Genomic DNA, 14121 nt, shown 5'->3' on the forward strand with positions numbered 1-14121 from the left:
GCCTAAAGAAAATGTGGTTTGTACATACAATAGAATATTATTCAACCTTTTAAAGGAAAGGAGATACTGTCATAAGCTACAATATGGAGGAACCTTGAGGACATTAGGCTAAGTGAAATAAGCTAATCACAAAAGGACAAATACTGCAAGATTCCATTTATATGAGGTATCTAAAGTAGTCAAATTCATAGAAGTAGAAAGTAGAATGGGCTTTCCATGCTACCTAGGGAAGGGTCCATACAGCGTTGTTTTGCGTTCCCATCGTAGCTTAACAGGAAACTTTCACAATGTCCGGAGCACTTGATGTCCTGCAAAAGGAGGAGGAGGATGTCCTCAAATTCCTTGCAGCATGAACCCATTTAGGTGGCACCAACCTTGACTTCCAGATGGAAGAGGATATCTACAGAAGGAAAAGTGATGGTATCTACACCATAAATCTGAGGAGAACCTGGGAGAAGCTTCTGCTGGCAGCTCGTGCCATTGTTGCCATTGAAAAACCCAGCTTATGTTAGTGTCATATCGCCCAGGAATACTGGCCGGTGAGCTGTGCTGAAATTTGCTGCTGCTACTGGAGCCGCTCCTATTGCTGGCCGCTTCCCTCCTGGAACATTCACTAACCAGATCCATGCAGCCTTCCAAGAGCCCAGACTTCTGGTGGTTACTGATCCCACGGCTGACCACCAGCCTCTCACAGAGGCGTCTTATGGTAACCTGCCGACCATTGCTCTGTGTAACACAGACTCTCCTCTGCGCTATGTGGACATTGTCATCCCTTGCAACAAGGGAGCTCGCTTTGTGGGTCTGTTGTGGTGGATGCTGGCCAGGGAAGTTCTGCGCCTGTGTGGCATCATTTCCCATGAACACCTGTGGGAGGTCATGCCTGATCTCTACTTCTGCAGAGATCCTGAAGAGACTGAAAAGGAAGAGCAGGCCCATGCTGAAAAGACAGTGACCAAGGAAGAACTCCAGGGTGAATGGATGGCTCCAGCTCCTGAGTTCACGGCTACTCAACCTGCAGTTGCAGACTGGTCTGAAGTGGTGCAGGTGCGCTCTGTGTCTGCTCAGCAGTTCCCTCTGAAGACTGGAGCGCCCAGCCAGCCACTGAAGACTGGTTTGCAGCCCCCACTGCTCGAGCCACTGAATGGGTTGGAACAACCACTGAGTGGTCTTAAGCTGCTCTTCCACAAAGGCAAACAAAATGGAAATAAGGTTGACGGAAAATAAACAGTTTGTAAAAGTAAAAAGAAAAAAAAAAGAAAGAAAAGAAAAAGAAAGAAAGAAAAAGAAAGTGGAATGGTGGTTGCTAGGGGCTTGGGGAGAGGTGGAAATGGGTGTTGCTGATCAGTGGGTATAAAGTTTCAGTCATGCAAGATGAAAATGTTCTAGAGATTCACTGTACAACATTGTGCAGTTTACTTAGCAATACCATACTGAACACTTTACAAATTTGTTAAGAGAAAATAAATAAATAAATAAAATTTATTAAGAGGGTAGTATTCATGTAATGTGTTTTTTTTTTACCACAATAAAAAAATTTATATTTTATTAGAGCAAGGTTTCTGAAGCTATGGTCTATAAGTCTCAGCTCAAACTGAATATAACATTGCATGATGATGTGTAGCTCTCTAAGGGAGGAAATGCATAGATTTCACCAGAAGCTCAAAAGAATCCTTAGTTCAGAAAGGATTTAGAGGCACTTCTTATGAGGGAAATTGTATTCAAATTTGAGTTTACAAAAGATGGAGCTAAGGAAGTTAAAAAAAAAAAAAGTTCAGTGAAGGACTGCTATTTTAGTCTTTTTCCTTCCAAAAAGATAAACTGGTCAATAGATTTCTAATGAAGAAAAGACTTGTGAGGATTTTTTTTAATAAGGAGGAAGTAAACAACTTGTTTTTAATTTCTCTCCCTGTTTCTGCTGATTGGCCTTTTGCCCACCTCTTCTGTCTGCTCCTTTATAGATTCTTTGTGATCCTTCTTGACTTTTAAATATTAGCATAATCCAAGATTCCATCTAAATCCCCCTTTTCTTATCATTGTGCTACCCCTGGGTGAGATTATCCACTCCAAATGGCTTCAGCTATAATCCAAATGTGTATTATCAATCACCACCCTTCTCTTATAATGCAGTTTCCTATTTTTGCCTGCCTACTGGACTTTCCACCTTTTTTTCCACAGGCAATTTAACATACGTTAGAGTGCATTCATTATCTGTTAGTTGGACACACCATGTGCGCACACACACCCACACACAGAAAAACATCTCTGGATTCTTCTCCATCGACTTATTTTCACTTGTTTCATCTCCACCATCAAGTCTTTGTTTGCACATATGCTCTTTTTAACCCTTTGCTGGGACGTAGTCATAGAATTTGCCAACTGTAAAGAAACTTAAGAAATCAAGTAGCTCAATCCCTTCAATTTACAGAGATGGGGTGTGATCCTTTTACTTTCACACAGCAATTTAACAGCAGAACCAGCTTAGAAACTAGGCATCTCAAATTCTACCCAGTACCCTTTCTACCACATAATAATGCTCTCACTAACTGGAAGGAAGAATAAGATCCCTGCTACTAGCAGTGATTTTTATCAGTAAAGAAGCAACATTATCTAGCCATCTGATGTTCAAAATGTCTATTTATGTGCTCTTTGCACCAGGGGCTATGTAATTTATGCAGTAATTAGTAAAAAGGATAAAATGAAGAGTGCAAGAAGACATAGTGTTTTCATATGTATTATTTCATTTTAGCCTTCAACAGACCCGGGAGATGGATAGTTTAGGGTTTACTAGCTGAAGTTTACAAAAGAAGAAAATGAAACTAAAAATAGTTTAGTGATTTGCCCAAGGTCACCCATCTAGTTAGTGACAAGGCCAGGACTCATATATGTGTCTCCTTCTTCCACACTTCTTCCTCTAGTCTAGACACATAATTCTAGTAGACCTTGAGTGATGACTACCTATTCTGTGAACTGAGATTTGCAGATTTCAATATGTTAAGACTGAAACATGCTGAGTTCCACCAAGGAATAATCATGAAGATTAGAGTCTTATCACAAAAAGGAAAAAAAATCAGTTTCAATTCAGTTTCAAGATGGGATCGAGTAAATGAATGTCATAGTTTGACACAAAACTAAGAGTCAAGAAATTGAGATGCCATTTTCTCAAGTTTTCTGCTTTCTAGGAGGGGGAATGCAAAACAGTGACCATGATCGAAATGGTTTTTGTAGGCTAGAAGTCTAAAAGATTGAAGGTGGTTTCCTCTGTGAATCATATCTAAGGACTTTAAAAAGGGAGGCTATAAACACCCAAATTGCAGTTTTATTAAAGAAAAGTCAGGTCAGCATCATATCATGCAGACAGTTTAGAAGGCTGAGAAGGAATGATTGGGGGAGGGAGGGAAGGAGGCCCATGAGAGAAGTTTCATTGGCCTGCCAGGGTACACAGCAGGCAAGGGGAAGAGTCTGACAGGTGAGGGAAGAGTAGTAAAGAGTGGGAACCTTGTCCACAGAAAGCCGACTGTAGAAGGCAGGGAGCCACAGTGTGTCCTTTGGTGATGAGGAACAAGCTCTACAGGAAAAGGGCAAGAGACAGAACAGGCAAGAGGCAGTGGAAGAGCCCCTTGAGTCACAACGGAGTTGTCAAAACTTTCCCTGCTAGAGTGAGGCCCTTTGAAAAACGTACTGCCTGCACGTGGCTCTAGAGACAATACCTCAGGGAGAGTAGGGAACTTGTCTGGGTCAAGACCGAGAAATCAGCATAAGATTTAATAACAGGTTCACTTTTTGAGACTATTACTGTGTGTGTGTGTGTGTGTGTTTGGTCTGTTCTAAATGCCCAGCTCAAAAACTACAGCCTGGAGCATGAACAGATGAGAAGAAATGTCTGGATCCTGTCTAAAAGCTGCACAACACTGTTAATTGGCCATCTTATCAATGGATGCTCTTTCCTATAGGTTTGTTTAGAAGTGGAAACAATACTACTAATCTGCTAGCAGTTTGCTGATTTCTGGCTTGGTCATCTCAGTGGGGCAAGTGCAAGGCCGTGCCAGAAACTCCGGATTGGAACATACACAAGCACAGTGCTACCCACAGACGCCAGCGCTGAGCCAGGGTGTGGCTAAGCCCGGGCAGGGGGCATCCTCAAAGTGTTTATTTAAACTATGCTCCGGGGCAATGTTTCATAATGACCCCACACACCTAGTGCATACACATTGAGCAGCCTACACACACAGCCCCACTGTGTTCGCTGGCCTGCTTACTCCACTTTCCATCCCTCTAGGCAAAGTCCACAAATTAGCAGCCTTATAACCCTCCCAGGACCCGGTTTGGGGACCTTCAGAAGAAAAAGGCAGTCAGAGAAACATGAACGCGCTAATAGGGAAGCCAGCGTTTCAGCCCACTTGGCCACGCGGGCTATCCACACTAACGACTTTCACCTCCCTCCTCCGCTGGCTGGAGGGGCGGAGAACCCAGCCATAAGGAGGAGGACCAAAGTGGGGGGAGCAGCTTGAATGAAACAATGTAACAATTGATGTGAGGCCTTGCCTCGCGCCTGCTCCCCAGCGATCCTATAGGCGAGGTCCCACTGACTGCTCCTCCCCATTGCTCCGTTTTCTTGTCCATTACGCGCTATCCCTCCGCCTCTCCTTCTTTCTTTTCTTTTCTTTTTTTTTTCCTTCTCCTTTCCCTCCTCCCTCTCTCCCCCTTTCTCCAGCTCCGTGTCATTTCCTCCTCGCGCTCGCCCGCTGCCCGAGCGTCTCCAGCCGGCAGAGTAGGCGGAGCAGGGCGGTGCGGGGTGGCGTAGCGCTGGAGGGCGATGGTGGCGGAGCTGCTGGGGGCGGAGGCAACGTAGCCCCCGCGGAAAAGGAGCCCCGCGGCGCCTGAGTCAAGCCGAGGATGGAGAACCGGCCTGGGTCCTTCCAGTACGTCCCTGTGCAGCTGCAAGGGGGGGCGCCCTGGGGCTTCACCCTTAAGGGGGGTCTGGAACACTGCGAACCGCTCACGGTGTCTAAGGTAAGAACTGGCGCCTCTGTTCCAGTGGTGCCCAACTTTGAATGGACTAGCGGGTGCGCAGGCTGCCGCGGGACGCGGCCCTCAAATCAACTTCGAAACTCGGTGGGGCTGGGAGTGAAAGCCCTCCTGTGGAGCATTAGCGGAACAGAGGGGTCTTGCCGCCAGCCCAGGCGCAGACACCCCTGACGGGTGGCGGGAGCACGGGTGGGAGCATTGCTGGCCCGGGGCTAAGAGCCCTGTGCGCACACACTCGGGAGGCTCTGGGGGCAGTTTTTTGCTCCTCCACATCGGGGCGGTTGCTCCCCTCAGTTTGAGCTGGAGGAAGTGGTGGCTGGTGGGGGTTTCTCCTTGGAAGTTCCCGCGCCCCTGGGGGACGGGCAGCGGCACTTGGCAGCTCTCTTAGCAGCGTTGGCGCCTCCGCCAACCAGCGGGTCGTCCCAACCGGGCAGGTTGCAGGGCGAGGGTCTGGTGTGGGAACGGAGATGAGGCACTGGTGGCTTTCGTCAGCCTCACTTCCCACGGCCGGACGCGCGCACATCCATTCAGCAGCCGGACGTTCCTCCTGCCGGTTCGGCTCGGCCTTTCCCTCCCTCCGGAGTCCTGCCTCAGCGCCGGCGAGATTTCCTGCACGTTGAGAAGTGTGGAGGAAACTTTTGCGCCATGGAGCGCAGCTGTGCTGGAGCCGCCGCCGCCGCCGCCGCCGCCAGGGTTTGTTTGTTTTAGGAGGTTGTGATCTGCTGGAAGCCAAGTTGCAGCGGAGGACAGGGGAGAGGAGCTCTCCTGAGTGCTCCAGGAACCCGCCCCCCCGCCTTCACCTCCCTGCGAAGGAGCCATCCCCGGTAGAGGTGTGGGGCTGTGGGGGCCGCGGGGGCTGTTACCGGGAAGAGAGATTTGTAGGGCCATTCACCTTGAGACGCCAGATTGCCAAGGGAAGGAACTCGTCGAACTTCCTCCCGGTTTTTTTGTGTGTGTTTTGTTTTTGTTTCTCTTAAGTGCTCAAATCTGAAAAACTCTTCCCCTTCCAACCCACTCAAATTGCAGTTGAGGTTGTAGACGTGGGTTTGGGCTGGAGATAGAAATGTGTGGCTTCTCAGCAGGGAACAAATGTCACTATTTTGGGGGCTTTGTAAGGGAGGTCACATCTCAGCAGGGGGTGGCCAGTGCCCTACCACATGCCCCAGTAACCTGTGCTGCCATCTCCCCTTGTACTGGACGTACTAGTTAACTTGCAGTGGAGAGGTCCTTCAGGCCTTGGGGCCCACCCTCTTAGGAACCCTGGAGTATTGCCGTGGGGTGTACCAGTCAGCTTGAGCAGTCTCAGGTACCTGAGGGAAAACTTTGAGGAGCTGTCGGGGAAACCTGGAGTCTTTGGCCTCTTGAAACACCAATAACCAACCCCTATCTTCATCCGGCCCTCCCTTCCCCACAGTGGTCATGTATTTGGAAGCACCCTGAGATGCCTTTGTCACTCATTGTCACGTCCCCTCTTAAGGCACTCTCCCTTCAATATTCTCTGGAGGGAGTTAATAAGCTTTTTTTTTTTTTTTCCAAAAAAAAAAAAAAAGGCAAAGAAAACAGCAACACTCTCAAACAACCATTTTGGGGAGGCGAGAATCCTGACCTTCAGGAATTTCTTCTAATCAGTCTCCTCTCTCCCCTCTTTCCACCAAGGTCAGAATGGGCTATGCACTCGTCCATGGTCTGGCAGTTCCTCCCTTTCTTTTTCTCCTTACACCATCCACAGAATTTCCAGTCTGCTTGGACAGCCTATCTTGGAGAGGTCATTTTTCACCTCTCTCTGGGGCTGAGCCATCCTGAGAAGCGCCCCAGAGAGTGCTTACTGCTATGGCCCTGGATTGTTTTGTGAGCCCGTGCTGAGCATAGCAGGGGGTGTTACTAAGTATGGGGCAGCCAGCAATTTGTGGTCTGGCTGGGGGATTATTTGAGGGTAGATGAGGGTTTCCTTGGCCAAGCTGTTGAGGAAGTGACTCGTGTGTTGAGAGGCAGGGTGCCTTTTAATGATTCCCTTTCTGCTGAACATACAGTTGACCCCTATTATATGAAAACTCATTATTACACACATTTAGGTATGCAGGGGGTAAAATCATTTATCCTATTCCTCTCAAACAGCCTGGCACCTTGCAGTAAAAGCCAGTTGTATATAACCTAGTTAGCCCCAACATTGTGTAAAGGGGCCATACTATTTTTTTTAAAGTGCAGTGATTGCCTGTATTTTTTTCTTGCTAAGACACTGTGTGGCATAGTTCATTAGTCCTTTTTTCATTTTTCTGACTTAGTTTTGTTTCCTCTTCCTTCAGAACAATACAGTTTTCTTCTCGAAAATAACATCAGTCTGCACACACATGCAGATGGGATGGAAGGCCGTAGAAAGAGAATTGTAATGGCAGATTGGAACCTTGGGTTCTAGCCCCTGCTCTGCCACTCATTAGCTTTGAGATCCTGAGTGCATCACTTGCCCTCCGTGGGCTTAGTTGTCCTCATGTCTATTACAAGGTTCAAGTGGGTGGTCTTTAAATAAGACTGACAGCCCAGCTGGCAATCTTTGATGCTAGCTCTGGCCCTTTTCTTCTCAGAAGGGTTGTGGAATGAAGATGAAGCTTTGTTCCATTTGCATACAGTGTTACTATTTATATGGTGTTTCCATATCCCTTATTTCATAAGCCTCTTCCAGTCACCCTGGGAGACAGTCAGGGAAGGTTGTGGAGAAATGGATGGAAAAACTGAGGCCATGATGCCCTGAGTGGCTCGTCTAGGTCTGCCATACAGTGAATCAGGGCTAGGGTCCAAGTCCGTCATATTTTCTACCACTTGGAGAGTTTCTTGATTCTTCTGGTAGTACTGCAGTTTGTGAAGGGCCATGGGGCAGTACCATTCATGGGTGTATCTAGTCTTGACAGCTCTCCCAGTGACTCTTTCCACACCAGCCTGTGGTTCCACAGTAGGTGAGGAACTGGATTACAGACACTCCTTGCTGAAGTCAAGGAGGAGGAGAGGACTATTTTAGTGCTTCCAAATCACTGTGAGGATCTCAGGTCAGGCAGAGAAAGAGGTAAGGTGTAAGAATCATGGTGGGAAATGCTGGAGGACCTCCTTTGGTGTCATGGAAAAAAACAGTTGGAGTCTGGTGTGGAATACATGCTTAGAGATAGCTTGCCACTCTCAGGAGTGGATGGATTTGAGAAAGGGTGATTAGTGGGGAAAGATCACAGAGAATGTAAAAGGCTACCTCGTATTTGTCATGGGAGAACCTTTGGACCAGGAAATGATCAGGTTGGGAAATGGTTGATTCCTACTGGCTCCTGTGAGTTCCTCAAATGTAGGAAATTCAGCTGCCCAAGTTTTAGGAGACTGGTGTAGTCTTCTCACAATTTGGTGAGAAAGAAAGAGGAAATTAAAAAAAAAACCCCTGCTATTGATTATCCCAAGTGTTAAGGGATGTCTTATGATTTCCCTGTACATTGTGATGTTTCCAAAGAAACATAACCCACAAGGGACTTGGGCCCATGAACTTGGTGTTATTAATTCCTTAGGTTAGCATCTTATACTACCTCATTGGCCCAGGAATCCTGTTTGGATAAAGTAGAGATTCTCTTCTAATCATATTTATCTGGTTTGTTACCTAGGGGTCCCCCTCTACAGTGTAGACAGTCATCCATGAAGTTGGCTCCCTGTACTGGAAAATATATTCTATGGGGATGGGTGACCTTTCCAAGGTTCTGGCAGCAATGATTCTGCATCAAATAGAGCTTCTCAGAGGACTCAGATATTCAAATTTTAGCCTTCTGTGATGCGTGTGTGTGTGTGTGTGTGTGTGAGAGAGAGAGAGAGAGAGAGCGAAAGGTAGAGAGAAAGAGAGACAGATGGACAGAGACAGAGAGAGTTACTGACCATAGCATGAAGTTTCTATACTCATTGTGAGTCCTTGGAAATGTGTCTGAGGTTGGCTGAGGGTGGGGGGAAATTGGGGGTGGAGATCAGTGGGGATCCAGGAGAAGGAGAAAAATTGGGGAGGAGAAGACAGGCTTATCCTACATATTTGCCTTATTCCTGGCCCATTTTTCAGCGGCATTCTCCCTCAGGCACAATGAAGCAAGTGGGGGCTTTGTTCCGGACTGCTCCAGAACAAAGTAGAGTGGGATGAGAGAGTAGCTTGGAGGAGAAGGAAACTTCACCTCCTCCACTTGCTGTGCATTGCTGTTGCTATGTCATTTTACCCTCTCTAGACCTAAATGCCTATTTGCTAAATGGGTGTGGGCATACCTGTCCCATCTTTATTATTAAAGATGACGTGAGAATGAATTGGGAAAACTCTCATACTGTTTGCCATCTTTAGCCTAGGAAGATGGCAGGACATGCTCTTTACATTGTTTTTAGTTCCCTCCCATCCTCCTCCCCATCCCCACCATGACCTTATTTCTAGAAGAAGCACACAAAGAGGCAGTTGAAATTTCAAGAGGACGTGGGTTAAGTCAGATTGAGGCCATCTTTGGCTGGCAGTAAATTTGTGAGTTAGAGTTCTTGCTGGCTGCAGAGGTAATGGTATATGAGAAGCAGTAGTTCCTATGAAGCCTTCATAGTTGTGTTACAGGCAAGGCCCACCCCAGACCAGAGCTTGACATTCACAAAGGGACCTTCATGGGGTGTGCTTCTTGGGAACTTAGTCCAGCCTAGGTACTTACATTAGTGCCCCCCTCATCTGCCTCTAGAATCAGCAAAGGTATCTAGGGTCTCATTACCTCAACTGTCCCAGAGAGTAGCAGGCATTTGGAGACCTGGAGGAGGAATCCCTCCAGGAAGATACAAAGAAGTTTGGAGGGAGGTAGAGCAAGAAAGACAGGTGGTATATCTGGTAACCCTTGGCTGAGCTTTGGGGGCACACTATTTCGGGGCCTGCTGGCTGTCATAATATACTTGGTACCCTATTGAGATCCAGACATGTGCTCCCTAAAGTGAAAAAGGCCAAGCCTGTTAGAGGATTTTCCCATTCCAAAACCTCAGACAAAGAAAATAATTCAACTCCAGCTGGAAGACATTTGAGCGTTGTCCCTTGAAAAAATTTTTTTAAATGATTTCCCCTTTTGCTCTCCCCAACCCCCTCCCAGGAATTTCTTTTTTAAGAGAAAAAAGAGACTCAGGCTTGAGACTGGAGTTTGTGGAGTGGTTTATCTAGAAGGACCATCACAGTTTTTATAGTTAGGTTTCTTCATAACCACGGTGGAAAAGATGCTAACCCATCTGAGGAAAGTGAATAATTTTCCCACCCCCATCAAGTACCAAAGGACAGCCTTGACTCAGGGCTGCTAATCCAATGCTATTCTTGGAGGAGGTCTAGAATCACAGATTCTCAGAGTCAAGAGGGCCTTTGGGGGGTTTCCAGGACTTAATCTTAACCAGTCCATTAGCCTTCAGTCTAGTAGCTCTGAGTTTGTTGTCTTATGCTCATGTGGGGAGTTCACTCTCTTCTTAGCCAGTTGACTGTAGACAATTTTTCATATGCTGAGTGGCAATCATCATCCCTCTACCTTCTATCCAGGGGGTCCTAGCCCTACCTTCTGGGACCACACAAAACAAGAATGCTTTCTCTTTGTCTCGGGTCCAAAGTCACAAGACTATGTCCGCTTGTCTCACCTTTTTAGGCTGAAGAGCCCTAGCAATTTCAGCTATTCCTTACTGGCATCTGAGATCTAGCCTCCTCTCCCATTTCCTCCTCCCACTCTGGATGCACTCCAGCCTGTCCCTGTTCCTCTTGAGCTATGGAGCCTGCAGCTGAATACAGTAAGTTAGAAGAGTCTGACCAAGGTTGAGTTGGATCCTTAAAAAAACAAACAAACAAACAAACAAACAAAACAAAGAAAAAACAATAAAGCTGAAGATCACTGTGGCTCTTTCTGGTATATCCATGCCATACAAAGACCCTGTGTCAAGCAGAACCTTTTAGTGGGAGTACTTTGTTGCTGCTAAGCCTTACCTGCCAAAGACCTTTACCTAGACATCTGAGACATCCATGTAATAGATTTGGGAGGGACATATTTCATCTCTTATTGTTTCTTTAGAGTTGCCCCAGCCCCATGCCTAGCCCAGGATAGTGTTGAGAGAAGTGTTCTAAGCAAGATGAGAGAAGATACAAGCTCTGACCTCAAGGAACATACATGTTTATATAAAAAGTTACAGAGAAGGAAGTTGTATCATAGAAGAAATAGAGTTTAATGAAGAGTGTCAAAATCAGAACTTTAGAAGATCAGATTTATTTTATTTTTTATCAGCTTTTGGCTTGGAATTTGTAGGAGTAACCTCTCTGCCCTGAATTTTCTCCTTCTGAGAAAAATCGGTGTCTCCAAGATTGAAGATGCTGACTGTGTGACATAGTCTCCAACTTACAGAGCCCTTATGGAGGAATTTAGATACAGCGGTCTATGTCCCAACCCCTTGACAGATATTCATCTCCCTGCACATCACCACTGGCATGGGGTGCAAAACTCCTGCTGTTGCTGCCAGCCCTGGGTTCTGAGATCTTCTGTCTATACCTGGAATACCCATAAGAGTCACTGCTGCTGGAGGCCTTGCACCCCAGCCTTGTCTCTGCAGGCCCCTCACATCTACCAGTTTGACACCTAAGTTGGGCAGATATTTTTTTCTTGCTCCTAAAGCCCTGATCTGGGACTGTATTATCAATATAATTTCATAAGTCATACCCCATGGATTAAACAAGCCTCTCCAGGGGCACCAGGGTGGCTCAGTGGGTTAAGCCTCTGCCTTCAGCTCAGGTCATGATCCCAGGGTCCTGGGATCGAGCCCTGCATTGGGGTCCTGGGATCGAGCCCGGCATTGGGCTCCTTGCTCAGTGGGGAGCCTGCTTTCTCCTCTGCCTGCCATTCCCCTTGCTTCTCCCTTCTTTCTCTCTCTCTCTGTCCTCTGACAAACAAATAAATAAAATCTTTAAATTGGCCTCTCCAGAACTGCTGTGAATTTAGCCACTGTCAAAAACACTGTGTCAGAAAGGCACGTTTCCTAGCCTTCCACTGTCTCTTTTCCAGGCCTCTCATCCTTCCATAATAATGAGGATTAAGCTCTTTTCCAATATTCTGCCTATAGGAAACTATCCAAAGCTCCAAGCTGTTTATTCACAAAAAGGGTTTTCTTGGAGAACAATTTATTCATAAGTTAGGGGCAAGTGCTCCACAATCTCTGTTACACAGACCTGGGTGGGTTGGGGGTTTCTACTCCTATCAGTGTGTTCCTATTCCTGATGCTCAGATGCGGTGTGTGTGCACAGTGTATATATGGTTCAGTTTTTCTCCAAAATTGAGCCCCAGGCTTACCAGTTACCTTTCAAACAGTGATTGCTTATGTTGATACCTAGGTCACTTTCACTCAATTTCCATGCAGCCAGATTTTTGTCTCCTGGTGCTCTCCTGAAAAATTCTCTTCAGACAGACTTCAACTAAGTCACTAATGAATAAGTTGAGATCTTTCCTTTTCCTGGCTAAAGATTGTATTCCAGTGACTGGGATGGGGTAGAGTTTCATCTCCTTACACCCTTTTGCCACATCCAGTGTAAACAGGCAGGCCAAGTGGAAAGATTGTCTTGGGCATTAATTTTGCAAGGGATGATCCGTTCTTCCTCACATCACACTGGCATGTTTACTTGGGCTCATAGCCATACTGGTTGGGCACCAAACTTGCAAAGATCAAGATGACTTGGTTTCTCAAAGTGACTAGCCCCTCCCCTTTGACTTCACCTCCACTCCCTCCTCATTCAGCACAAGTCTGTGACTGTACTGGGTCACAGAATGAGCACTGCATAGTAGCAGCAGACACATTTTATGGGCATCCAGGCTGCCCTTCTTTCCTGTCCAGTCTTTGCTTCCCAGTCCCCGCCCATCAGCACCAGTTGCTTGAGGCCTACATTTTGGACTGGCTCATTCAAGTGCCATTGCTTCTTTGTTCATTCATTGGCTGCTCTGCCCTCTTTCCAAAACCCAACCTTTTTTCTCCTTTGGTCACAGAGGGCCCTTCTAGTCTGCTGCACCAACTTCGTCCCTTTTGGCTCAGCCATGCTTCTGGTGGGGGATGAATGGGGGTAAGAGAAGCTCATAGAGTTAAGGTTGATAAAGTTTGAAGACACTTAGCAAATTGATAGCTGGATCAGAGGGATAGATTCTCACCCTGTGTCTCCTCTCTATCCTGTTGCAGAAGAGGACGGGCCCTTTGCTGCCTTCCTGATACTTTTTCATCCACTTGCAGAGTAATCTTGCTATGCTGTTTCACCTCTCCGTACCCTCCTGTTTCTTCTCAGACTCTCTGTGGGGCAAGCCTCTGCTTTGTTGAAGGGTTGTGAAGGGCTCCAGGATCCTTGCCTGGTCTGGGCTGTGGAAGTGTGCATGGCAACCGACAGCAGGCAATCGTTACAGTGCATGGCATTTCTCCACACTACTACTTCCTATCTTTCCAGAAGTGGCTGTTTCCTGGTATGTTTTTAGGGATGGCATGAGGCATGGTCTGTTAACTTTCACTCAAGTCTTTTAATGTTACATCTGTGAGGAATGTGAGAAGTGGGACTCATTTGACAAGATCAAGGGTTAAGCCCAGTGATGGGCAGACCCTTTGTGGTGTCTTCTGGCCCCCACCCTTGTGCCACTCAGCAGAATCCCAGCTGTATGCTCGGCTCTCTTCCTGAGCCTCTGGCAGGGAACTTTTGAATGGTTCTTCTATACTGCCTTTCACGGTCCATCAGAAATGGATTTTTTTTTTCTTTTGGGGTTGGGGGTTGGGGGTGATACAAGGTAGACCTGGGAGTAAAGCTGGTTCAACTTGTTATTCTGGAAAGGGGTTAGAATCTCATGGCTGCAGCCCCATCTTTGCTTATGAGAAGATGACAAGCTAAAGCTTTGTCTTTGTTGATCTGCCTTGCTGTTTTCCATTTCTTTTTGCTTGTGTTTGATGTTAAGTAAAAGCTCTCATGAAAACTACTGCAGGTAGGCAGCATTTGATGGCATCTTCTCTGACTGAGAGGGTGAGTGATGACATGTTGGAGCCTCAGGGGTGAGTAACAAGGTCTTGATTCTCATGTTCTTTGGAGGGCTTGACAGA

At 46.7% G+C, this 14121-nt stretch overlaps 1 protein-coding gene and 1 pseudogene across 3 annotated transcripts in view; both read left to right on the top strand.

Moving 5' to 3' along the window:
• Window positions 1-224: 224 nt before the first annotated feature.
• LOC309855689 (small ribosomal subunit protein uS2 pseudogene) lies at window positions 225-1261 on the top strand (annotated as a pseudogene). The gene has a single exon. The product of its transcript is annotated as a small ribosomal subunit protein uS2 pseudogene (transcript).
• A 3231-nt stretch (window positions 1262-4492) lies between these two features.
• Window positions 4493-14121, top strand: part of SHROOM4 (shroom family member 4) — a 215647-nt gene continuing 206018 nt past the window's right edge. Inside the window, exon 1 of one of the 2 annotated variants that reach the window (XM_082717168.1) lies at window positions 4493-5010. In XM_082717168.1, the coding sequence (XP_082573294.1) occupies window positions 4894-5010 (117 nt within the window). In that variant the 5' untranslated portion in view covers window positions 4493-4893. The remainder of the gene's footprint in view (window positions 5011-14121) is intronic. The other variant, XM_082717167.1, reaches the window with a different exon arrangement.

Source organism: Mustela nivalis (genome assembly GCF_964662115.1).
Source record: "Mustela nivalis genome assembly, chromosome: X".
In the NCBI taxonomy this organism is placed as follows: Eukaryota; Metazoa; Chordata; class Mammalia; order Carnivora; family Mustelidae; genus Mustela; species Mustela nivalis.